This window comes from Piliocolobus tephrosceles, chromosome 21, assembly GCF_002776525.5.
Source record: "Piliocolobus tephrosceles isolate RC106 chromosome 21, ASM277652v3, whole genome shotgun sequence".
Taxonomy (NCBI): domain Eukaryota; kingdom Metazoa; phylum Chordata; class Mammalia; order Primates; family Cercopithecidae; genus Piliocolobus; species Piliocolobus tephrosceles.
In genome coordinates, this window is record NC_045454.1 from 17,577,534 (window position 1) to 17,604,856 (window position 27,323).

General features: G+C 45.7%; 1 protein-coding gene and 1 long non-coding RNA gene across 2 annotated transcripts; one reads left to right on the forward strand and one right to left on the reverse strand.

Annotated features, from left to right (window-relative positions):
* Positions 1–417: 417 nt before the first annotated feature.
* Positions 418–10,028, reverse strand: PSMC4 (proteasome 26S subunit, ATPase 4). Its single transcript, XM_023229332.1, has 11 exons — positions 9,795–10,028; positions 8,822–8,920; positions 8,511–8,697; positions 6,626–6,772; positions 6,433–6,542; positions 6,238–6,331; positions 1,864–2,031; positions 1,702–1,778; positions 1,410–1,578; positions 1,147–1,202; positions 418–667 (listed from the first exon to the last, which is right to left on the reverse strand). Exons 1-11 carry the CDS (start codon positions 9,828–9,830, stop codon positions 554–556), a joined length of 1,257 nt encoding a protein of 418 aa, XP_023085100.1. The 5' UTR covers positions 9,831–10,028; the 3' UTR covers positions 418–553.
* Positions 10,029–10,111: 83 nt separating this feature from the next.
* LOC111554054 lies at positions 10,112–25,702 on the forward strand. The gene is made up of 3 exons (XR_002735137.2): positions 10,112–10,152; positions 11,560–11,671; positions 25,250–25,702. It is a non-coding gene; the product is annotated as an uncharacterized LOC111554054 (long non-coding RNA).
* The last annotated feature ends 1,621 nt before the right edge of the window (positions 25,703–27,323 follow it).

The following is a 27,323-nucleotide window of genomic DNA, read 5'->3' on the forward strand; positions in this document are numbered from 1 at the left end:
AGTTTCTCAGTCATGCCAGCCATATTTCAGGTGCTTATTAGCCACATGTGGCAAGCAGCTACCATACTGGAGAACATAGAACATATCCATCATTGTGGAAAGTTCTATTGGACAGCACTGGACATCTCCTTCCTATGAACTCCTAAGGCCTGTGACCTGAATTGCTTTACTTTTACTGTAGCAAATGAGGGAGATGCACAGGGCTTTATTCCGTGATTAAGGACTGCCATCTCAGGTTCATTTTCCATCCCTTTCCCCATATTTCGGAAGTCATCTGGTTTGAATTCTGTGGTTCTCTCAAGTTGCAACACAGGCCATGCACCTCGTCTGCTCATCTGTCAGATTAAGAGGGACCCAAAGGATCCTATTCAAGGCCCACATTCTCCAAAGGAGTTAAACTTCTAAGAAGAAATTAAATGGATTCGATCTTATCTATTTATTGAAGAAACCAATCCTGGGTAAAGAAAAAAGGAAATGAGGTTTTGGGACAGAGGTGCTGGGGGGGCGAGAGAAGCCCCAGCCCCTGAGTGGTGTGGTGGAGGGAAGGGAGGGGTCACTTGTAAAACTCATGCTCCTGCTCGTCCTTCTTGATGACAGTCTTGTATGCTTTCTCAAAGTCCTTGGCCAGGACAATGTAGCGGTTTTCACGGACAGCCAACATTCCACTCTGTTGAAGGATGACAGTTAAAATCTACTTCCTGTGGCAGGGCACGGTGGCTCATACTTATAATCCTGACACTTCGGGAGGCTGAGGTAGACGGATCACTTGAGCCCAGGAGTTCGAGACCAGCCTGGGCAACATGGTGAAACCCCTTCTCTACAAAATATACAAATATTAGCCAGACGTGGTGGTGGGCGCCTGTAATCCCAGCTACTCGGGAGGCTGAGGTGGGAGGATCACTGCAGTGAGTCATGACTGTGCCACTGCACTCCAGCCTGGGTGATAGAGAGTCCCCGTCTCAAAGCAAAACACAAAAAACAAAACACTACCCCTATACTATCCACCCCTAGTGATGGTAGAGGAAGAGAGAGATGGTGTCCACGACCCAGGGCAGCCATGAGGGGACAGGACTACAGCAGAGTGGTTCAGAGAAGAAGGGTCCTCACATACCCGCTGCCTGTATCCAGAGAGAAACCACCACTTACCTCCTGACAGATGGAGTTGATATCAGCTCCTGAAATCTTATCTGGCCGGGCCACATCTGCAGCAAGTTAAGGAAACTATTCCCTGTGTGATGGGGTGAATGCCTGGGGCTAGAAGTCATCTTTGGCCATCTCTGTCACCTCCCCTTCTCCCTGGACCTTGGTCCCACCTGCACAGTCTGGGCTGTGGTGATGGCAGAAGTGGGGCTGAAGATCTAATCCTCGTTCCCAACTAGGGCCCCTCCCTCACTTCTGCAGCAGGATACAATCTTCCAAGTCAACCTCCTCAGAGAGGTTCATCTTGCTGGTGATAGTGGAGAAAATCAATCTCTTCTGGCGGCGGTCAGGAAGTGGAAATTCAATTTTACGGTCCAGCCGTCCTGGCCGTAGCAGGGCCGGATCCAGGGTGTCTGCTCTGTTTGTGGCCATGATCACCTGACATTGGAGGGCAGGTCAGCTCAGATCTCTGCACTCCTACCTCCTTCCTGTCATGATAACCGCCCCTCCTTTCCCCAGTTCCTATACCACACCTCCCCTTGTCCATCCCGAAGCCCAAACCTTGACATTGACATTCTGATCAAATCCATCCATCTGATTCAGCAGCTCCAGCAGGATCCTCTGAACCTCCCTGTCGGCTGAGAGTGCACAGCATGGTCAGTCCCAGGCATCCCATGCGACAAGCCTGTCCAAGACCCCAGGCCTTGCTTCAGCATCACTTACCCCCCGTCTGAGCATCGAATCTCTTGGTGGCGATGGCATCAATCTCATCTATGAAGATGATGGCAGGTGCATTCTCCTTGGCCAGGCGGAACACATCCCGGACCATGCGGGGGCCCTCACCCAGGTACTTCTGTACAAACTCTGAGCCCACAACCCGGATGAATGCAGCTGATGACAGGATGACAAGGGTTAGGCGGGGATGAGCCTCCTGAGGGGCCCATTCTGCTTTAACAGAAACTGAGAATTCCTTGAAGACATCCTTTTCCTTGGATACCCACACCTAGTAGTTGTGTCATTCTCTCATGCCCAAGGCTGCGTCCCACATCCAGCCCTGAGGAATAGTCATCTACTTGTACCCCCGAGTGATCCAGTGGCCTAAATTATGAATCCTCCTCACAAATGTGTCACTGTTTTTTTTTTTGTTTGTTTGAGGCAGAGTCTTGCTCTGTTGCCCAGGCTGGAGTGCAGTGGCACAATCTCAGCTCAGTGCAACTTCTGCCTTCAGGGTTCAAGTGATCCTCCTGCCTCAGCCTCCTGGGTAGCTGGAATTACAGGCGTGCACTGCCACGCCAAGCTGATTTTTGTATTTTTAGTAGAGATGAGGTTTCACCATGTTGGCCAAGCTGGTCTTGAACTCCTGACCTGAAGTGATCCACCTGCCTTGGCTTCCCAAAGCTCTGGGATTACAGGCATGAGCCACCATGCCCAGCCAGATGTGTCATTTTTCTGGCCCAACATTTAAAAATCAGGATATGAAATACTAAAAAAAGGAAAGAAAAAAACCAGTCTAGATTTCTGGAGCACTTGAGTTCCTATTTGCTCTAAGGCCTGGCTTTTTAATTTCCTGAAAAAATTCAGGGACCACCGGCATGTCTTCTGATATAACTGACAATTGGCAATGGGGTTGAAGACCAATTTATTCTGGGCCCTCCCTCTGGACTTGGAGTACAGTGCTATGATCATAGCTTACTGCAGCCTCAATCTCCTGGGCTCAAGCAATCTTTCCTCTTCAGCCTCCCGAGTAGCTAGGACTATAGGCATGTACCCACACCTAGCTTTTTAAATTCTTTGAGGAGATGGAGTCTTGCTATATTGCCCAGGCTGGTCTCAAACTCCTGGCTTCAAGCAATCCTCCTGGCTGAGCCTCCCAAAGTGCTGGGATTATAGGCATGAGCCACCCCATGCTTGACCCTGGCCTTGTTTCTTAAAGTTATACTTGTTTCTTAAGGATTAGATGCTTTGTGTTGTATGAAGCATACCCCCAGAACTCTCCTCGGGAGACATGCAGTCCACAGATCACAGATAGACTGGGTGGTTTTATGACATAAACTAGGAACTGTTCAAGGCTTCAGCCCTGCCCTGTTCACTCCCTAAGATCTAGACTTTATACCTGGCTCAAGGGGTCCCTCTTTCTTGGTACTTGCATCAGCTGGGGGCTCATTCAGCATCCTAACCTCAAGATTTCTGACTTTTTGTGCTCTAAACACACCTTGACCACCTGACTTTGGCCACACATTTAGTTGGCTGTTCTGCAAATGTCCAACCAGTTCCACATGAAATCCCCATCCCTGGAATTGCCTTATCTGACCCAGACTGTCCGTCAGCCTTTCCTACTCAATCACTACAGTCCCCTTCCTACCCTGACCTTCCCTGTCCCCCCAGTCTCTCAGCCCACTCTGGGCTCTACTACTTCTTCCACATATGCTGGAATGGGCTCCTGCCTCAGTTACTCACTTTTAGTAAGCTGTGCTGTCACTGGAACAAACAGATAAATTCCCCCCGAAAAACGAGAGGAAAAAAAGGTTCACACCTGTGATCCCAACACTTTGGGAAGCCGAGGCAGGAGGATGGCTTGAGCCCAGGAGTTTAAGACCAGCCTGGGCAACATAGGGTCTCTACTGAAAATGATGATACAAAAATTAGTTGGGCATGGGTGCACATGCCTGTAGTCCCAGCTACTCAGGAGACTGAAGTGGGGAGGATTGCTTGAGCCCAGGAGATTGAGGTTGCAGTGGGCTATGATCACACCAGTGCACTCCAGCCTGGGTGACAGAACAAGACCCTGTCTCTTTTTTTTTTTTTTTTTTTGGAGACAGAATCTCACACTATCGCCTGGGCTGGATTGCAATAGTACAATCTCAGCTCACTGCAACCTCCGCCTCCCAGGTTCAAGTGATTATCCTGCCTCAGCCTCCCGAGTAGCTGGGATTACAGGTGCCCACCACCACGCCCGGCTAATTTTTTTGTATTTTTTGTACAGACAGGGTTTCACTATGTTTGTCAGGGTGGTCTTGAACTCCTGACCTCGTGATCTGCCCGCCTCAGCCTCCCGAAGTGCTGAGATTATAGGTGTGAGCCACCGCACCCAGCCAGACATGACCCTGTCTCTAGAAAACAAAACAAAACTCAACCCCAGTCAGCAGCTTTTCCCATTTCTACATCCCTTCTACATCTTCTCTCCTCCCACCCTCTGCCAGTGACAGACCACCCCGATTCACTCAGAAAAATGACAGAATCTGAAGTGAGGGTCTCTAAGTGGAAAAGCTGGTAAAATTTGAAGGAGGTCTAAACTTTAGTTCATAGTATTGTACCATTGTTAATTTCCTGGCTTTCCTAATTGTACTATGGTTACATAAGATAATAACATTAGGGAATCTGGGTGAAGGGTACACAGGGCCACACTGGAAGAACTGTCTTGGGCGACACATAAAATACACTAACACTAATGATAGCTGATGAGCTTAAAAAAAAAACAGGCGGTGCGGTGGCTCACACCTGTAATCCCAGAAATTTGGGAGACTAAGGCGGGTGGATCACTTGAGGCCAGGAGTTCGAGACCAGCCTGGCCAGCATGGTGAAACCCCATTTCTACCAAAAGTACAAGAAAAATTAGCCAGTCGTGGTGGCGTGTACCTGTAATTCCAGCCACTCAGGAGACGGAGGTAGAAGAATCGCTTGAACCCAGGAGGTGGAGGTTGCAGTGAACCAAGATAGCACCACTGCACTCCAGCCTGGGCGACACAGTGAGACTTCGTCTCAAAAAAAAAAAAAAAAATCTTATGTTTAAGAAAGTTTATGAATCTGTGTTGGGCCACATTCAGAGCCATCCTGAGCCACATGCAGGTCATGGGTTGTGCTACATAATGTATTGACTTGTGTATCTCTTTGCTTTTCCAACTAAGACATCACCTCCATAAGGAGGTGCTCTGTTTACTGTCACGTCTCTAGCATCTACAACACATCCTGGCACATAGTAGGTCTTCAATAAACCATCACTGAATGACTGAGTTCTAGGTGTCTATTTCTTTTTTCCCAGTCAAGGCAAGGGACATCTCTGATTATCATCTTTGCATTCTAGCACAAGGCCTGGTACAGAGTAAAAGTTGAATAAAGTGCCAAGCAAATGAGTAACAATGACAACATTTAACATTTATTGCCCCATTCCAGATGCTAGTATCAATTTGCTCTTCTGAACACCCACCCCAGAAAAATAGGTACCATCTGACAGTTGAGGACACTGAGTCACAGAGAGGTTAACTTACCCAGGATCACATAAGAAGTTGGTGGGGAAGTAAGATTTCAAAGCTAGGCAGTCTAGCCCTAGAAAACATACTGCTTAACTACTGCCTCTTACTGCTCCCTGGCTCACATATATTAAGATCTGAACATATGCTGAAGATTTTAGGGCTTTAAAATAAATTAAAAAAAAAAAAGTTATAGAATGAGTGACTTTCAGACATTTTTGTCTGGCACCTACAAAAAGAAATGTATTTTTGGGGCCAGGCACATGGCTCACACCTGTAATCCCAGCACTTTGCGAGGCTGAGGTGGAAGAATCTCTTGAGCCCAGGAGTTCAATACCAGCCTGCGCAACACAGACCCTATCTCTACAAAATATTTAAGAATTAAAAAAAAAATACATTTTTGAAGAACCACAAGTATACATGAGTGTGCACATATGTATGAAACAAGTTTCACGAAACAGATGAACTTGTACCATATATACTTGTACCATGGTATAAATACCATGTGGATGTGATCTGGTGCTTTCTGTTCTACTTCACGTTTCAAAATGCTGGCTGCAACCCACAAACTGAAATGTATAATTATTAATGGGTCACAACCCATTGTAGGAAAACACTGTATTATTTCATTAACTGCTCACAATCACCGGATGAAATAAGTCTTTTACTACGAGGAAAGGCCCAAGGAGGTGAAGTCAGTACAGCCAGTAACGTGCACACGTGGGCTGTGACCCCAGAGTCTATGTTTCTAATCACTGTGCAGTGCCACTTCCTGGGGAGAGTGAGCGAGCAGGGAGCAAGGCGAAGAGGCCAGAAGATCAGAGCTCGGGGCAGGGGCGGAAGGGCTCACCTGTTGTGTGATGTGCCACTGCCTTTGCCAACATGGTCTTCCCGCAGCCAGGTGGGCCATACATGAGGACGCCTCGGGGGGGATCGATGCCGATCTGAAACCCAGAGGAAGGAAGAGAAGTGGGAGTCAGGGGTTCCACCTCCAACCCCAGACCCGATGGGGCCTCTCCCTTCCCTGCCACCTGCACCACCTCACCTGCTTGTAGAGCTCGAAATGCGTGAGTGGGAGCTCCACGGCCTCCCGCACCTCCTGCTTCTGGATGTCCATGCCTCCGATGTCCGCGTACATCACATCTGGCTTCTGGTCTGGTGGGAGAGCAGAGCTGGGGCTCCTGGCTGGGTCCCCAAGGTCCCCATAGGGCCCTCCCAGCTGCAGGCTCCCCCTTTACCTGAGGTGAGCATCATGATGCTGCTGTCGGCTTCGGGGGGCAGTACGTCCACCAGTGCATTGCTGTGTTTGTGGAGGGCCACTGAGGCGTTGGGCTTGAGCAGCTCCCGATCGATGGTGCTCAGGATGCGCACATAATAGTTGGAGCCTGCGAGAAGGGAGGGAGGAAAACAAGAAGTGTCAGCCTGGAAACCGCCCCTTCCCCCTTCCTTCCTCCTCATCTCACAGTCGCACCCTCCACGCCGCCAACATCTCTGGCTCAGACCCTGAGGGGTCCCCTCTTGGCCTCCAGCCTTCCCTCCTGCTGTCCGTCCCCAGCATTCACACGAACTCCTTATCTACTGCCCTGATTCTCCCTTGAGCTCCAACCCTGGTTGTCCAGCAGGCCTCCCCCTGCATCTCATACTAGTGAGGCACACTTCTCTTTCCAGGCTCAGTCTCTCTCCTGACTGTCAGACCTGGCTGACCAGCAGCCTCCTGGACACCTCCCATGATGCTCTGCACTGCCCTCCCTGTGTTCCCACAAACCTACTCCTCTACCCATGGTGCCATCTCATGGAAAGCCGCACTATCCCAACTCCCACAGGTCAAAGATAGAGACCTCATCCTGGATACCACTCTCCCCTCACTTTCTCATAGCCCCCCAGTCCAATTCCAGGCACAATCACACACATTTCTCCACAACCTTTACAAGAACATGGCTTGGTCCAGAAGAGCCCAGAAACAGGAAAAAACAGATAAGTGCCAGTGACAATGACTATCAAGAGAGCAAGGCCTAGACCTATATAAACAGCAGCAGCTACAATATACTCTGAGTCCCTATCAGAGCCCAGTCTTTTTTTTTTTTTTTTTTTTTAAGACAGACTGTTGCTCTGTTGCCCAGGCTGGAGTACGGTGTCGCGATCTTGGCTCACTGCAACCTCCACCTCCCGGGTTCAACAGATTCCCATGCCTCAACCACCCAAGCAGCTGGGATTGCAGGTGTGCACCACCACACCTGGCTAATTTTTATATTTTCAATAGAGACAGGGTTTCTCCATGTTGCCCAGGCTGTTCTCAAACTTCTGGCCTCAAGTGATCTGCCCACCTGAGTCTCCCAAAGTACTGGGATTATACATGTGAGGCACCATGCCTGGCCTCAGGGCCCAATCTCTTAACACTCCTACTCATCGTTGCAAACTGCAGGCCCCAAACCAGAAGTAGTTGTGAAATCAGTTTGGGAAGTTCATGACCAGAACTGTGTTTAAAGCAAAACAGACTAGAATAGGATAGAAAACATCAGCATATACCACACATAGTAAGGCTAAATATTTCATGGTAAGACTTATGTTTTATACATCTATCTAAAAAGTAAGAGACAGAGACAGATATTCACAATGTAAAATATATTTCTGGCCGGGCACAGTGGGGCTCACACCTGTAATCCCAGCACTTTTGGAGGGCGAGGCAGGTGGATCACCTGAGGTTAGGAGTTCGAGACCAGACTGGCCAACGTGGTGAAACCCTGTCTCTACTAATAATACAAAAAGTAGCCAGGCATGGTGGTCCATGCCTGTAATCCCAGCTACTTGGGAGGCTGAGACAGGAGAATCGCTTGAACCTGGGAGGCAAAGGTTGCAGTGAGCTGAGATCGTGCCATTGCACTCTCAGCCTGGACGACAAGAGCAAAACTCTGTCTCCAAAAAAAAAAAAAAAACATATATACACACACACACACACACACACACACACATACACACACACGTATTTCTATCTTTTGATCAGTCAAAATACTCTGAAGAACACTGCACTGCACTGCCCTGCCTTGTTTGCTGCTTCCTAGCACATGGTAGGAAATAGTTAAGTGGACAAATGAATGAATTAGATGTCCTTAGCCACCCACACACCTGTGGTAGAGCCAACGATAGCTGTATTCTGATCCACAGCCTCCAGAAATTGTCCAATGACCAGCGGGATGCTTTGGATTCGTTTCACCTCCTCCTGGGCATGGAGGAATTCCTTTTTCAGGTTCTTTTGCTCATCCTTGATGTATTCCTCCTGCACCTCCAGGAACTCCAGCTCTTGCTGCAGCTTCTGTGAGCAGAGAGGGGGCAGAAGGGGATGGCTCCAGCCCTTGCTGATCCAGAGAGTGGTGGAAAATGGGGAGAGTATGAGATGCCAGGTCCTGTGCAAGGTCTGGGTTGGGGGTTGAATGTACCTTGTAGCGGCTGTACAGGTCCTCCAGGTCCTCAGGCTCAGGGCCCAGGAAGGACAGGCCGGTCTGGGGCCGGGACACGGACAGCGCTGGGATCTCATCCTAGACCAAAGGGGACAACTTACGTTGGAAGATGGTCCTCTTATGAAAACATCTCAACTTCACTAACGTTTGTTCCCCTCCCCACGTCACCCTGAAGTCACTTAGCCCCTAACAGACCCCTGATATCATAAGACCCTCTACATAGATCCTTGTTTTGGCCCCCTAAACAAGCTCCTTATGTCAACTTGCCCCCAAACAGTTCTTATGTTATCATATACCACTCATAACATGTCCCCAGTGTCACACAACCCCCAACTAGGATCAGACCCAAATGCCACCCGATCCCCCTCAAGAGGTTCCTAATGTCACATGGCTCTCCTAGATAAGCTGTTAAAGTGACTGCGCCTTCAAAGAGTCCCAACATTCCCCAGTTTCCCCTCAAAGATCCCTTATGTCACAGTTTCCTCACTCACCTTAGACCTAAACATCACTCAGCCAAGCCACAGATAATACTTAACTACCCGCCCCATTACCCCCATCAGCAAAGCCCTGAACATCAGTCAGCCCCGTAGCCTAGCACCGGGGATCACTCGGCCGCACGGCTGGATCCCATACATCACTCACCGCCTGACTCAATCCCAACGCCGGGCCACTGACTTCACTGAGCACTACCGGCCAGGGTTCGAAATCAATCCGTCCCAAAGACCCACTAATGTCACTCACTCCCCTAGACCCGCTTTCTGAGCCTTACCTCCTACCATCACTCGGCCACCCAGACAAGCCTTCCAACGGCACAAAGCTCTCCACCGAGGCCTCGGAAATCACCCCAACCCGGGCCAGGGTCCTGGAAGCCATTCATCCCCCCACTCAGGTCTGGCTTCACCCTCTCCCCGCGAGCCCAGCACGAACTAAAAAGCCCAAGTCCCCACTGTACCTGAGCCTTCTCCACCAAGATGCCTATCTCCTCCATAGTGACCAAGCCGGCCTCTGTGTGGCCTGAGATGATCTGTCACCGCTTCCTCTGACGACAACGGAAGTCCCTGGCTGAGGAGGCTTCTGGGAAGCGTAGTTTAAGTTACTGCTAAGAGGGGCTGGAAGGTCAGGATAGGATGAAGGGCTCATCTGGGCTCCGCCCTCAACATAAGCTCCTGCGCTATCCGTATCCGCAGGCGCGAGGGCGGGACCGGAGCTGTGCGCGTGCGCAGTATCACGCGACGGCGCCATCTTGCCCTGCAATGGAGCCTGGGGGTTCACCCCAGGAGGTGGCGGAACCCCGTTACTCTTTCAACGGAGTAAGTTCGCAGAGCTGTGGCACGGACAGTCTGGCGGCCAATTGCTCTTCGCTTTCATTTAGTGTCTGGGCTGGAGGCCTTGAGCTGGGCTCCACAGAAGGGATCGTATGGGCGGGTAGGGTCTCCTCGTGGGGCTGATCCCAAGATTGTGCGCCGCTAGGGCGTGGGAAAGTCCGAGCTGCCCCTGAAGGTGACCCCTCGTACCGGGCTTTACCCCGGGAGTGAGGAGCCCCGACCCCGCAGTGAGCAACCAGTCAAGTAGAACCCACGCGTCTGGGCTGGGGAAAATGAGGCAGCCAGTGCCCAGAAATTGGGTTGCACAGGCGATCCATAGGCCTTAATTCTGTATCCCAGGTTTCCGCCTTACAAACCTATGCCAGGTCCTGCGCTTAAGCTTTACAGGCATCATCGTAGCAGGTATTATATTTCCTCATTTATAGAGAAGGAAACAAGCTCAGAGCCACGAAGCCACCAGCCATAGTCACAGCGTGCCGAAGGGACGAAGCACAGATTGGGACCCGGCTCTGTCTGATCCCAAAGCCTGTACTCCAGGCCCCAGGGATACACTGCTACCCTTCACGCCAGCTACAGTTTTTGTTAAATAAACCTTTTACTGAAGTTAAATAGAGAAGAGCACAAATCATTACAGCTCGACGAAATTACACAAAGTGAACACACCCATACAACCTGAATTCAGATCGCAAAACCGAACAGTAGAAGCCCCATGTGCTCCCCTTTCCTCCATCCCTTCTTCCCTCCCCCTCCCCCACCCCCGCCTCAAGACGGAGCCTCACTCTGTTGCCCAGGCTAATGTTTGTATTTTTAGTAGAGACAGAATTTCACCATGTTGGCTAGGCCGGTCACAAACTCCTGACCTCAAGTGATATGCCTGCCTTGGCCTCCCAAGTGCTGGGATTACAGGCGTGAGCCAGTGAGCCACCACATCCAGCCTCCCGGATCCTTTCTAAAGGTTATCACTCATCTACTCATCTGTTTTTTTTATTTTTATTTTTGAGAGATACCGTCTCTCTCTGTCGCCCAGGCTGGAGTGCAGTGGCACAATCATAGCTCACTAGAGTCTCCAACTCCTGGCCTCAAGCGATCCTCTCTCCTCAGCCTCCAAAAGTACTGGGATTACAGGCATGACCCACTCCACATAGCCTTTAAATATATATATATATATATGTATATATATATATATTTTTTTTTTTTGAAACAGGTTCTTGCTATGTCGCCCAGGCTGGAGTGCAGTAGTGAGACCACTGCTCACTCCAGGCTCAACCTCCCAGACTCAAGCGATCCTATAGCCTCAGCCTCCCAAGCACCTGGGACTACAGGCATGTGCCACCATGCGTTGCTAATTTTAAAATGTTTTTTGTAAGGATAGGGTTTCCCTATGTTGCCCAGGCTGGTCAGGAACTCCTGGGCTCAGATGATCCTCCCACTTCAGCCTTCCAAAGTGCTGGGGTTACAGACATGAACCACTGTGTCTGGCTGGACTCACCCTGAGTTATAACAAGTAAGTTACTTTTATTTGTTTTGAATTCTCTTTCTCTCTAGACCAGTACTCTGTGTACTGTGTTTGGCTTCTTTTAGTTAATGTTATTTTTGTGAGATTCATGCATATTATGTGTAGAAGTAGTTCTTTCATTTTCATTCTGGATGGTTTGCATTTTGTGACTATGCCCTATACCTCAGACGGGATATTTTCCAGTTTAGGGCTGTTATGGTGCTATTGTTGCCGGGGTCCTTGTTCTTAGAGCTCCCAAGATGGTGGCGGGCCGCTTCCAAGATGGCGGCAAGCCTCTTGTTCTCTGACCTGGTGTTCTTGGCCTCACAGATTCCAAGGAATGGAATCTTGGGCCCTGTGTTGAGTGTTATAGCTCTATTCAGCGCAATTCGGATGAACCCTGGGCACTTAGCCGGCACAGGAACAATGGCAAGCCTCTAGCCCAATTGGGAGCGGCAATGGGTGCTGCCTCGCTGGATCAGAAGTGGAGTGGACACCTGGATCCGGAGGGGTGGAAGTCAGCGGCAGGTCTACCAGGGCAGCAGACAGCAGCGGTGGACGGCGAGCGAAAGCTCAGCTGGAGCCGTAACAAATGCGGAGCAGAAGAGTGTGCAGTTGCAAGATTTAAGAGTGAAAACAGCCGGGCGCCATGGCTCATGCCTGTAATCTCAGCACTTTGGGAGGCCGAGGTGGGTGGATCACGAGGACAGGAGATCGAGACCATCCTGGCTAACATGGTGAAACCCCCTCTCTACTAAAAATACAAAAAATTAGCCAGGTGTGGTGGCGGGTGCCTGTAATTCCAGCTACTCTGGAGGCTGAGGCAGGAGAATGGCATGAACCCAGGAGGTGGAGCTTGCAGTGAGCTGAGATCCTGCCACTGCACTCCAGCCCGGGTGACACAGCGAGACTCCATATCAAAAAAAAAAAAAAAGAGTGAAAACAGAGCTCCCATAAAATGGGAGGGGACCCAAAGGGGGTTGCCGTTGCCGGCGCCAATGCCTGGGTTTGTATCCCGATCATTGTCCCTCCCCCTGTGCTCTCAGGAAATAGCTCCCTGGCTATTTCTTTACCTTCTGTTTTTGCCTGGTTAGCATTTTAGTGAGCTGTCTTTACTACCTGATTGGTCGGGTGTGGGCTAAGTTGCAAGCCCCTTGTTTAAAGGTGGATGCGGTCACCTTCCCAGCTAGGCTTAGGGATTCTTAGTCGGCCTAGGAAATCCGGCTAGTCCTGTTTCTCACTGTGAATATTCTAGTATATTTCTTTGGGCAAACTGATGTATTCATTTCTTCTGAAAATGGATCCCCCCCACCACCCCCCGAAAAAAAAAAATAGACCCAAGTGTGGAATTGCTGATCATAGAGCCGTTATGTGTTTAGCTTTAGTAGACACTGTCACACTATTAACTTACACTCCCACCATTTGTATGTATACTTTTGATATTCTGTGTGTTTGAACATTGTTTTCTATTTGGTGGTTGGATCATGGATTGCCACACGAGACATCACTTGTGCATTTACTTTTGGCTGGGAAAGTTCCAAACCATGATCTCGTAACAGCCCTCAGAGGTAGGTTTGCTTTTCCTCATTTTACAAATGAAACTGAGGTGCTGACGGGAAAGCCACTTCCATTAAGTTACAAAGAGAATTGGTGGCTCCTGCTCAGTAGAGATCACTGAGTAGGGAGGATCACTCTGCTGGGAGAACCCAGAGATTCATTAGATCTGTCTCCTGCCTTTCTTAATGTCCTAGTGTCTGTTTCCACAAAAGAAAAAGGAAAACGACAATGACAATAAATCTTTCTTTTTTCCTCTGCATGAGCAACTCTTAATTGTGTATTTTTTTTCTTTTTTCTTTTTCTTCTTCTTTTTTTTTTTTTTTTTTTTTTGAGACAGAGCCTTGCTCTGGCGCCCACGCTTGGAGTGCAGTGGCACAATCTCGGCTCACTGCAACCTCCACCTCCTGCTTCAAGTGATTATCCTGCCTCAGCCTCCCAAGTAGCTGGGATTATAGGTGCCTGCCACCATGCCCAGCTAATTCTTGAACTTATCTTTTCCAAAATACAGTGATTCAGACCGGGTGTGGTGGCTCACGCCAGTAATCCCAGCCCTTTAGGAGGCTGAGGCGAGTGGATCACCTGCAGTCAGGAGTTCCAGACCAGCCTGGCCAGCGTGGTGAAACCCCGTCTCTACTAAAAAGTACAAAAAATTAGCCGGGTGTGGTGGCACGTGCCTGTAATCCCAGCTATTTGGGAGGCTGAGGCAGGAGAATCGCTGGAACCCGGGAGGCAGAGTTTATAGTGAGCCAAGATGGCGCCATTGCACTCCAGCCTGGAGACAGAGTGAGACTCCCATCTTAAAAAAAAAAAAAAAAAATCTCTTTTCTTAGAAAAAGAAAAAAAAAAAGGCCAGGTGTAGTGGCTTATGCCTGTAATCCCAGTACTTTGGGAGGCTGAGACAGGCAGATCACTTGAGGCCTGGAGTTTGAGACCAGCCTGGCCAACATGGTGAAACCCCATCTCTACTAAAAATACAAAAATTAGCCTGGCATAGTGGCATGTACCACTGTGGATTCTAAGTCCAATTTATCAATTTTTTCTTTTATGAATCATACTGTTGGTGTTGTATTTTAAAAAACCTTTGCCTGGTGAAAACTCACAAAGTTTTTAAAAATGTTTTCTTTAGAAGTTTGATAGTTTGATTGGCTGGGTGTGGTGGCTCACATCTGTATTCCCAGCACTTTGGGGGGAAAAAAAGGAAGTTTGATAGCTTGATATTTCACATTTAGATCTATGTTCCATTTTGCCTTTGTTGTTGTTGTTTTTTTGAGACGGAGTCTCACTCAGCCACCCAGGCTGGAGTGCAGCGGTGTGATCTCGGCCCACTGCACCTCTGCCTCCAAGATTCAAGCGATTCTCCTGCCTCAGCCTCTAGAGTAGCTGGGATTACAGTTGCCCGCCACCATGCTTGGCTAATTTTTGTATTTTTAGTAGAGATGGAGTTTCACCGTGTTGGCCAGGCAGGTCTCGAACACCTGACCTCAGGTGATCCACCCACCTGCCTCAGCTTCCCAAAGTGCTGGGATTACGGGCATGAGCCACTGCGCCCGGCCAAAGTTTCATCTTTTTGCATGTGAATACCCAGTTACTCCGGTACCATTTGTTGAAAATACTATCTTTTCCCACTGAAATGCCTTGCGGCTTTGTCAAAGATCAGTTGACTGTGCATGTGAATATCTATCTGTGGACTCTTCATTCTGTTCTGTTGATCTAATTTTCTTTTTTTTTTTTTTGAAGACGGAGTCTCACTCTGTCGTCAGGCTGGAGTGTAGTGGCGCAATATTTTCTCACTGCAACCTCCGCCTCCCAGGTTCAAGAGATTCTCCTGCGTTAGCCTCCCGAGTAGCTGAGACTACAGGTGCATGCCACCACACACAGCTCATTTTTATATTTTTAATAGAGACGGGGTTTCACCATGTTGGCTAGGCCTGTTGACTAGGATGGTCTTGATCTCCTGACCTCGTGATCTCCCCACCTGAGCCTCCCAAAGTGCTGGGATTACAGGTGTAAGCCAGTGCACCCGGCCCTGTTAATCTAATTTTCTATCTGGACACCAATACCACATTGTCTTTATTACCGTAGCTTTATAATAAGTCTTAAAGTTAGGTAATGGAAATCCTCCTATTTTATTCTTCTTTTTCAAAGTTATTTTGACTATTCTAGGTACTTAACATTTCCATAAGAATTTTGGAATCAGCTTTACAATGTTTACTGGAAAAAAAAAAGAAAAGCCTGATACAATTATATTTAGGAACACATTAGATCTACAGATTAATTTGGGGAAATTGACACTTTAACAGCATTAAATCTTCTAATCCATGAACCTGGTATATCTTCCAATTTACTTAGTCATTCCTTAACTTCTCTCAGCAATGTTTTTTAGTTTTCAGTGTATAGGTCTTATACATCTTTTGTCAGATTATCCCTATGTACTTCATATTTTGATATTATAAATGTTACTAAAATTTTTTAAATTTCTAATTTTTGTTTACTTATACTTAAAAATGCGATTGACTTTTGCGTATTATTCTGTGATCTTGTAAAAATCATTTATTAGTTTTAGGATTTTCTGTAGATTTCCTGGACTTTTTTTTTTGTGACAACCATGTTATTAGTGAATGAAGACAGTTTTATTTTTCTTCCTTTTCAATTGACATAACTTTTGTTTCCTTTTCCTACCTATTACATTGGCCAGGACTTTCAGTTACAATATTGACTGGGAGTGGTGAAAGAAAACATTCTTTTCTTTGTTCTCAATCTTTGGTGGAAAGCATTTAGACTTCTAACATTAAATGTCTTTCAAAATGCCCTTTTAGCAGGTTAAGGAAGTTTCTTTCTATTCTTAGTTTGCTGAGTTGTTTTTTTTTTTTTTTTAACCCTGAATGGATGTTCACTTTTTAATTTTTTTTGAAATGAGCCCTTGCTCTGTCACCTAGGGTGGAATGCAGTAGTGCAATCTTGGCTCACTGCAAGCTTCGCCTCCTGGGTTCAAGCGATTCTCCTGCCTCAGCCTCTTGAGTAGCTGGGATTATAGGCTCCTCCTACCACACCCGGCTAGTTTTGTATTTTTATTAGAGACAGGGTTTCACAGTGTTAGCCAGGCTGGTCTCAAACTCCTGACCTCTGCCTGCCTCAGCTTCCCAAAGTGCTGAGATTACAGGTGTGTGCCACCACGACCTGCCAAATGTTCACTTTTGTCAAGAAAATTTTGAACAGACATTGTATTCCCAGGATAAGCCCTACTTGGCCATGATGAATTGTCCTTTTAATATTGCTAGATTCAACTTGATAATATGAGGGATACTGGTTTATAGTGTTCTTTCATTGTAATGTCTTTGGCTTCTGGTATCAAGGTAATGCTAGCCTCATAAGACAAATTGGAAAGTATTTCTCCTTATATTTTCTGAAAGAGAATTTTTTAGAATCCATGTTATTTCTTTCAATAATACTTGATAACATTCTTCAATAAAACTATCTGGGCCTGGAGATTTTCAGGGGAAGATATTTAACTATAAATTTAATTTATTTAATAGTTGTAAGACCTCTTTATCTTGTTCATCTTTCTTTCAAGGAACTGATCTGTTACATGTAAGTTGTAAAATTTTTACAGATACTGTAGTGATATCTCTTCTGTCATTGCTAATATAGGTAATTTTTATCTTCTCTGTTTTTTTCTTGTTTAGTCTGATTAGAAGTTTATCAGTTATATTAACCTTTCATAAGGGCAATTTTTGGTTTCATTGATTTTTCCTTTTTTTTCTTTTCTTCTGTTTTTAATTTCATTGATTTCTGCTCTGTATTTTTTTTTTCCTTCAGTGCTTTGGATTTCGTTTACTTTCTCTTTCTACAATGTTAATGTGGAGGGTTAAATTTGAGATTTTCGCTCATGACATATGTGTTTGCTAATATAAATTTACCCCCTAAAAACTGCCTTAATTGCTTACATACATTTTGTTATATTTTATTTTCATTAAGTGAAAAATATTTTCTATTTCTTGTTAATACTTCTTCTTTGACTCATGGATTATTTAGAAGTGAGTGATTAATTTCCAAATATTTGGGCCTTTTTCCTAGACATCTTTCTGTTATTGATTTCTACTTTAATTCTATTATGGTCAGAGAAGAGTAGCATTGTTTTGCATTTTTTCAAATCTCTTTAATGTCCAGCTTGAAGGAAAACGACTGGATCTTAATGTCTGCTTTTTCTTTCTGCTTGTTTTTTTTTTGAGATAGAGTCTCATTTTGTTGCCCAGGCTGGAGTGCAATGGTGCGATCTTGGCTTGCTGTAACCTCTGCCTCCCGGATTCAAGTGATTCTCCTGCCTCAGTCTCCCAAGTAGCTGGGATTACAGGCGCGAGCCACTGTGCCCGGCTAGTGTTTTGTATTTTAGTGGAGACAGGGTTTCGCCATCTTGGCCGGGCTGGTCTCGAACTCCTGACTTCAGGCAATCCTCCTGCCTCGGCCTCCCAAAGAGCTAGGATTACAGGCGTGAGCCACTGTGCCCGGCCATTGTCTGCTTTTGCATTCAATGTGCTGTGATAGTTTGTTTCGGTTAACGTATATCAAAAAAATGTAGCCACACACATATAAGTAGTAGTAATATGGAAGTATATTTAATCTGCCACCATTAGCTTGACAGCTTCCCAAATACTTATTGCCTTTCAGATCAGAATGATGTGGATATCTATGACTATCATTTTTCAGTATAACAAATGTTTCAACATTTGGAAAGCTGTATAACTCACTGCACCAATATTTTCCAAATTCCTGTTACATGATGCTATAAAACTATGAATGGGTAAAAGATCCATGCAAAGTGCAATAGACCAAGGGATTTTACTGTAATAGCATGGAAATAATTCACTGATATGGTTTCAGACGCCATGTTGCAACTAACCTTTAAGAAACTTCCACTTGTAGAGTTTTGGTGTAATATTAAAACAGGAAGATTCCATTAATCTGATGGCTATTAGCTAGACTGATTTGGGGCAAGGGCCAATAGTCTTACTTACCATCGTTTTTGGACTACCAGTGCAAATATTAAGAGTAAAATTTTGAGTAACATCTTAGTATTATTATAAAAATAATTTTGACCTCAGGGACCCTCTGAAGGGATCAGGGACATGCAGGGGTCTGCAGTCCCACTTTGAAAACTTCTCTACTAAGGAAAAAGAGAAAAATCCAGTGTTTTCCTGCAGGAATTAGAAAGGTAGAGCATTGATCCAGCCAGGAGGTTAGAGCCAAGGTGAGATCTGAAGGACAAGTAGTAGTTAGCTAAGAAGGGTGAGGAGAGCCAGATGCAGTGGCTCATGGCTGTAATATGAGCACTTTGGGAGCCCAAGGTGAGCAGATCACGAGGTCAGGAGATCGAGACCATCCTGGCCAGCATTGTGAAACCCCGTCTCTACTAAAAATTCAAAAAATTAGCTGGGCATGCTGGCGCGTACCTGTAGTCCCAGCTACACAGGAGGCTGAAGCAGGAGAATTGCTTGAACCTGGGAGACAGAGGTTGCAGTGAGCTGAGATTGCACCACTGTACTCCAGCCTGGGTGACAGAGTGAGACTCCATCTCAAAAAAAAAAAAAAAAAAAAAAGAAAAGAAAAGGGAGGAGAAAGACATTCCAGACTTTAAAAAAGCAACACAAGTGGGAGTTTGTGTGGGAGACATGTAGGGTGAGAACAGGAATTTTGGGTTGAGATAGGAGAGGAAGGCTTGAATTATAGAAAGTGTGAATGTCACCTAAGGAGCTTACGATTTATCCTGAGGGCAAGGGACAATCCATGAAGGGTTTTAAGTGGCAGGGAACGGGGGATGAGGGAATGACTTAACAAGATTTATGTTTGTTTCGGATGATCATGCTTACTGTGCTGTAAATAGGGACTCAAAAGGATAAGACTGAGCAAAAAACCCAGAAAGCTGTTGGAAGAATGCAGTCGAGAGGTGGTTGCCAGAATCACTTGTAAAATGGTTGTGGATTTAGAAATAATTAGATTGATTTGAGAGAGATAAAGAACATATAAGCAATGAGATTAAGAGAGTAATTATTGCTGGGTGTGGTGGCTCACACCTATAATCCCAGCACTTTGGGAGGCCGAGGCAGGCGGATCACCTGAGGTCGGGAGTTCGAGACCAGCCTGACCAACATGGAGAAACCCCGTCTCTACTAAAAATACAAAATTAACTGGACATGGTGGTGAATGCCTGTAATCCCAGCTACTCTGGAGGCTGAGGCAGGAGAATCACTTGAACTCGGGAGGCAGAGGTTGTGGTGAGCCGAGATCGTTCCATTACACTCCAGCCTGGGCAACAAGAACAAAACTCTGTCTCAAAAAAAAAAAAAAGAATAATTAGAAAGAGGGGTGAAAGGAAAAGTGTTTGACTAGAAGACATAGGAGGAGGGGCATATTGGAAGGAGAGTGACGAGGTTAAGTTAAGGTACCTGTGGGACATTCGAGTGGAAATTTTCCCTAGTCAAATGGGTACATGGGACTGGAGGTGACATACTTTCTGATTCCATTTGCATGACATTCTTGAAAACACAAGATTAGGGGAATAGAGAAGAAGTCAGTGGTTTCCAGGGGTTGGGGGGGGAGGGATACTACAAAAGGATTGTATGAGAGAAGTTTCGGGGTGATGAAACTATATCTCTGCTGTGGAGGTGGTTACACAAATCTATACCTATCAGTTTTACTGTATTTTTTTTTTTTTTTTTTTTTGAGACAGGATATCACTCTGTTGCCCAGGCTGGTGTGCAATGGCACAATCACAGCTCACTGCAACCTCCACCTCCCAGGCTCAAGTGATCCTCCCACCTCAGTCTCCCAGGTAGCTGCAACTACAGGTGCACACCACCATGCCTGGTTGATTTTTTGTAGAGATGGGGTTTCACCATGTTGCCTAGGCTGGTCTCGAACTCCTGGACTCAAGTAATTCTCCTGCCTCAGCCTCCGAAAGTGCTGGAATTATAGGCGTGAGCCACCACACACAGCCTATTTTGCTTTTTTTTTTTTTTTTAAGATAAACATGTGAATCTTTTAATAGAATCTGCTTTTCTATTATTCACAAAGGTAAACATGAACATATATATACATAGAAGGGCAATGGTTTTGGATAGGAGACTCACATAATAAAAATATCAATTCTCTCAAAAAGTTAGTTTAAAAATATAATGCAGTCCCTCCAAAAATATCAGGTTTTTATCTAGAATTAGAGAAATTATTATAAAACTTGTTTAGAACAATGAGAAAAGCAAGAACAGATAAGAAAACTCTGACAAAGAACAGAGTAGGGAGGCACCACTGACCTGAGTACATATATATATATATATATATATATATATATATTGCCAGGCTGGAGTGCAGTGGTGCAATCTCGGCTCACTGCAACCTCTGCCTCCCGGGTTCAAGCGATTCTCCTGCCTCAGCCTCCTGAGTTTTTCAGAACTTTCTTAGCTGTTCTCGTTTTTTGTAATCCTGAGTAGCTGGGATTACAGACATGTGCCACGACGCCCAAGTAATTTTTGTATTTTTAGTAGAGATGGGGTTTCACCATGTTGGCCAGGCTGGTCTTGAACTCCTGACCTCGTGATCCGTCTCAGCCTGCCAAAATGCTGGGATTACAGGCATGAGCCACCACGTGTGGCCGACCTGACTAGTTATTAAAACAGAAAACCTCTAATGAAAACAGTGTGGTATTAGCACACGAATGGGTAGGCCAAAGGAACAGAATAGAGAATCCAGAGCAGACCCAAATGCATATAGATATTTAGTATATGATAAAGGTTGCATCTCAAATCATTGGAGACAAGAAGGACTTTTTAATAAGTGATACTGGAGTAAGCCGACAACTCTATGGAAGAATATAAAATTAAACCCATTCTTCAAACCACACAGCAGGACAAATGTAAAAGGGTCAGAGATCTAAATTTTAAAACATGAAACCGTGTAACTACTAAATGTGAATGAATTTATTCATTTATGTTTTCTTTTCTTTTTTTTTTTTTTGAGACGTAATCTCGTTCTGTCGCCCGGGCTGGAGTGCAGTGGCCGGATGTCAGCTCACTGCAAGCTCCGCCTCCCGGGTTTATGCCATTCTCCTGCCTCAGCCTCCCGAGTAGCTGGGACTACAGGCGCCCGCCACCTCGCCCGGCTAGTTTTTTTGTATTTTTTAGTAGAGAGGGGGTTTCACCATGTTAGCCAGGATGGTCTCGATCTCCTGACCTCGTGATCTGCCCATCTCGGCCTCCCAAAGTGCTGGGATTACAGGCTTGAGCCACTGCGCCCGGCCTCATTTATGTTTTCAGTTGAGACCTGTCTCAACTGGCTCTGCCATCCAGGCTGGAGTGCAGTGGCATGATCTCCACTCACGGCAACCTCTGCCCCTTTGGTTCAAGCAATTCTCCTACCTGAGCCTCCTGAATAGCTAGGACTACAGGCACACACGACCACACCTGCCTAATTTTTGTAATTCTTTGGTAGAGATAGGGCTTCCCCATTTTACCCAGGCTAGTCTTGAACTTCTTTTTTTTTTTTTTTTTTGAGGCAGGGTCTCGCTCTGTCGCCTGGACTGGAGTGCAGTAGCCGGATCTCAGCTCACTGCAAGCTCCGCCTCCCGGGTTCACGCCATTCTCCTGCCTCAGCCTCCAGAGTAGCTGGGACTACAGGCGCCCGCCACCTCGCCTGGCTAGTTTTTGTATTTTTAGTAGAGACGGGGTTTCACTGGGTTAGCCAGGATGGTCTCGATCTCCTGACCTCGTGATCCGCCCGTCTCGGCCTCCCAAAGTGCTGGGATTACAGGCTTGAGCCACCGCGCCCGGCAGTCTTGAACTTCTTGAATCTCAAGCGATTCTCCTGCCTTGGCCTCCCAAAGTGCTGGGATTACAGGCGTGAGCCAGTGTACCCAGCCGATGAATTTCTTTATAACCTGGCAGTGGTCAAATTTTTTTGCTACCTGATTCAAATTACAGAAGCAATAAAAGAGAGGACTGATACATTTGACTAAATAATAATTAAAATTTTATGCTTGACAAAAATACAATGAACAAGGTAAGAAAACAAAAACAGAATTCATAGAAAATGCAAACTCTTATATGAACAAATGATTGATCTCATTTATAATACTGCAAATGCAAAATAAAACTGTATTGAGATACCATTTGTCACCTATCAGATTGATAACATACTCTGTTGCCAAGGTTGTGGGAAAATTGGCACTCTCACACTGCTAGTGGGAATGAAAAATAGTACATGCCTGCCAGGCACGGTGGCTCATGCCTGTAATCCCAGCGCTTTGGGAGGCTGAGGCAGGCGGATCACCTGAGGGTGGGAGTTCGAAACCATCCTGACCAGCATGGAGAAACTCCATCTCTACTAAAAATGCAAAATTAGCTGGGAGTGATGGCACATGCATGTAATCTCAGCTATTCGGGAGGCTGAGGCACGAGAATCGCTTGAACCCGGGAGGCAGAGGTTGCAGTGAGCTGAGATCGTGCCATTGTACTCCAGCCTGGGCAACAAGAGCGAAACTCTGTCTCAAAGAAAAAAAAAAAGTCAAGTAAGAAAAGTCAAAGAACAGTGTGAGCTGGGCACAGTGGCTCATGCGTGTGATCTCAATACTTTGGGAGGCTGAGGTGGGAGGATCACCTGAGGTCAGGAGTTCAAGACCAGCCTGGCCAACATGGTGAAACCCACCTCTACTAAAAAATACGGGCGTGGTGGCACACACTTGTAATCCCAGATACTTGAGTGGCTGAAGCAGGAGAATCGCTTGAACCTGGGAGGTGGAGGTTATAGTGAGCTGAGATCCATGACACTGTACTCCAGCCTGGACGGCTGAGTGAGACTCCATCTTAAAAAAACAAAACAAAACAAAAAGAAGAAAAAACAGTGTGAATGATATGCTATAATATGCTACCTTTTGCAAAAGAAGGAAAGGGAAATGCACAGACACGCACACTTGTATATGTATGTCTTTGCATATCTTTTCAAAAAGAAATGATGGAAAGTTGAATGAAAACCCCATAAAAATGGTTACTCCCAGGAGAAGGGAGGAAATGTGGAGAGGACAGGGATGGCAGCTAAAGCTCTGTGAAGATAACTTATTGTCAAGTTTTGACTCTGGAACTGTGCAAATGTTTTACAAAATTAAAAATATGAAACAAAGGCAGTTCCTCCCCTAGTACTCAAATTATGGTCTCTAAATTCAATTTGGGGCCAGGCACGTGGCTCACACTTATAATCCCAGCACTTTGAGGGTCCAAGGCAGGAGGATCACTTGAGGCCAGGAGTTTGAGAGCAGCCTGGGTAACATAGGGAGACCTTGTCTCTACAAACAATTTAAAAATTAGCTGGGTGTAGTGATGCACGTCTGTAGTCTCAGCTACTTGGAAGGCTGAGGCAGAAGGATCGCTTGAGCCCAGGAGGTCAAGGCTGCAGTGAACCATGATCATGCCACTGCACTCCAGCCTGGACAACAGAACAGGACTTTGTCTCAAAATGAATAAATAAATACAATTTGGTAATCATAGGAATTGTGGCTCTTTTAGAAATGGATGATTCTAGATCTGGGTAGGAAATATACCATAAACCAAGACAGCTCCCATTGGTCTAAGGTTTGACCACTTCAAATGTTTAAAAATCCATGCATTCATAAGGATTTTACATACACTCACACACACGCACGCATGCACGCACACACACGTTTTGGTTACCTTTAGAGAGAACATACTAAAATTGAAAATTGAAGCATTTAAGTTGCTTTTTCTGTATTAACTACAATTTAGGGTAACCAGAGAATTAATGAGGGGATGCTTCTTTGTATAATTGCATTATAGTTAATAAATAAGGAGAAAATAATACATTAAAAATCTCCATTTTGCAAAACCATAGTGAGATAATAGAATTAGGCAGGTTTCCAGATTTAGCCAATAAATGGCATGGGACATATTTATACTGAAAATTAATTGTTACCTGAAATTCAAATTAAACTGGAGGTCTTATATCTTAGCAACTCTATATCAAGGTAATGATCAACAGTGGATATTAACATCATTGAGACAGATGCAGAAACATCGTTTGATAAAGTTAAACATCTATTTATGATTAAACAAAAGTAGAAGGAAACATTTAATACAATAATGTATACTTTCAAAAATGCTATGGTGGCCGGGCGCGGTGGCTCAAGCCTGTAATCCCAGCACTTTGGGAGGCCGAGACGGGCGGATCACGAGGTCAGGAGATCAAGACCATCCTGGCTAACACGGTGAAACCCCATCTCTACTAAAAAATACAAAAAACTAGCCGGGCGAGGTGGCGGGCGCCTGTAGTCCCAGCTACTCGGGAGGCTGAGGCAGGAGAATGGCGTAAACCCGGGAGGCGGAGCTTGCAGTGAGCTGAGATCCGGCCACTGCACTCCAGCCTGGGCGACAGAGTGAGACCCCGTCTAAAAAAAAAAAAAAAAAAAAAAAAAAGGCTATGGTAAGCATCATACTTAATAGCAAAATACTGAAAACAAGCTGGGTGTGGTGGCTAATGCCTGTAATCCCAGCACTTTGGGAGGCCGAGGGAGTCAGATCACTTGAGCCCAGGAGTTCGAGACCAGCCTGAGCAAAAACCCCATCTTTACAAAAAATACAAAAATCAGATGGGCATGGTGGCATGTACCTGTAGTCCCTGCTACTTGGGAGGCTAAGATGGAAGGATCGCTTGAGCCCAGGAGGCAATGGTTGCAGTGAGCTGAGATTGTGCCACTGAACTCCAGCCTGCATGACAGTGAGACTCCCTCTCAAACAACAACAAAAACCAATTGAAAGTATTTTCTTTGTGATCAGAAGCAAGACTAGGATGCCCCCATCATATCTTTCATTCAATTATCTATTGGAAAGCCTAAAGAAACATTATAAAGATGAGAATGGAAGGAATTAAACTAATTCATAAGAAATATGATTGTGTGTGTAGAGAACCCAAAAGAATCTACAAATAATTGTTTAAATAATAAATCATTTTATTTATTGACTTCTGGTTTTGTGACAGGCAAGCTGGCTGACTTCCTGTTTTGATGTGGTCCAGAGCCAATGAAGAAAAACCCCTTATTCAAGCTGTAGCTTACCTCATCTCCAGCCAATCAGCATCAAAGGCCCAAGAAGCTATTAACCACAAGTTCCGGTTTTAGGGGGCTAGGGACTTCACCAAGGACCCGCAAGTACAGCTAGGCTTGTTTCAACTCTTCCTTATTTTAATGCTAAAAATCATGCCCAGAGATGATTTAAAATGCTAATGTTACATGCAATGTGTGAAAAAGCATGTTGAACCACTGTGCAGGCACCAAAGAAATCCCTCCTAAACATTCGATGACAGGCACATTACAGCACCTAGGCCCCTGTAAGACAGATCAACCTGCTCCCTTTGGGGTATAGCCCACCCTTTTCTTTTTGCAGTACTGACCTCTCTTGTGCACAAGCTAAAATAAACATTCTCTTTTTCTTTTTTGTTTCTTTTTCTTTCTTTCTTTCTTTTTTTTTTTTGAAATGGCGTCTTGTTCTGTTACCCAGGTTGTACAATGGCGCAATCCCAGCTCACTGCAACCTCCGCCTTCCAGGTTCAAGCAATTCTGCCTCAGCCTCCCAAGTAGCTGGGATTACAGGTGTGCACCACCACACCCAGCTGTTTTTTGTATTTTTAGTAGAAATAGGTTTTCACCATGTTGCCCAGGCTAGTCTTGAACTCCTAGGCTCAAGCAATCCACCTGCCTCGGCTTCCCAAATTGCTGGGATTACAGGGGTGAGCCACCACACCCAACAATCTCACTTGATTTCTATCATGAGAAATTAGAAGAACCAAGGATGATTGTAACATCTCTTGGTACCCCAGATGGGACCCTCATTTTAGGTCCCTACAGGACTTAGCAAGACTTCCTGGAGGACGAGGCAACTGACCAGGTGGTAACAAAGGTGGTCACTCTGGACCATTGCTTTGGTGTTGGTGCTTTGGAGAGTCAAGTCTGGACCCTAGGTGAGTCTACTCTTCTTCTCTCTCTCTCTCACCAGATGCCCAGTAAATGACATGGCCAGGATTATATCTGGCCATCTCTGTGTACTTCTTACCCTTTCCAAGATTTGAACCTTTCACCAGGAGTACAACAATGAGTTAGAACTATTAGAACTACTAGAACATCTTGTCAAGTCAAAGGAAATGTGAGACTGAACTTAGTACATTAATCAGTAAACGTATCTGGAGTGTTCAAGAACTGACCAAACCAATCCTTGCCTTGACTTATGTCTGACGTTGATAAGGGCCTCTTTCTTTCTTTTGTCTCTCCTTCTCTCCCTCATTTTTGGAAATTTGGGTGGGAAGTTGGGGGTGATTCCAGTTAGCCTTTCTGGGAAACTTGTGTGGGCAGTTGGAGTGATTCTGGCTGATCCTTCTGAAATTGGTCTAGGAAATAGCCTGTGGGCTAGGTACCAGCTGGCAATCTGGAATTCTCTTTTGTTTCAAATACTGAAACCACTCAGTATTTTCCATGACTCTTTTCTTCTTTGTGGAGCCTGGACGTTTATAATCTGTTTTGTCAATTATCTGAATGGAAATGTGTTCTTGTTTCTGGCCCTTGTTGCATGGGCCAGGATTCTTGGAAGGAAGCCTTACTCATTAGGCCAGATGAAATTTTTTCTCTGTTTGTCTAGTACATCATCTCGTTTCTTATTAGAGTCCATGTTAATAAATGTGGCTGTAGAGTAAGTTCTAGTTGGAGCTGATGTAAAATCTACTACTTGCTAGACTTTGTGGGTTGAAGCTGGCAAATCCAAGAGCTAAAGGTTGTCAAGCCCCCTCGTTCTGCTCTCTTCCCTCTGTCCTCCTTGGTTTGCTTAGTTCTTGCCAGGGATTTGAAGGTCTGGGCTGAGTCAGACCAGGATGTGTGCTGCGATTATGAAGATTGTCAGAGTTAGAGGCTGCATCCCTCACCAGGCCTCTTGATTACAGGACACCAGCTCTACCATGGGAAACACTACAGACGTCCCAAAAGATTCCCCCCTTGGATGCGTCCTCAGTAATTGGGACCAGTTTAAATGAGATATTACAAAGAAAAAGAAGCTCGTGTTCCTCTGTG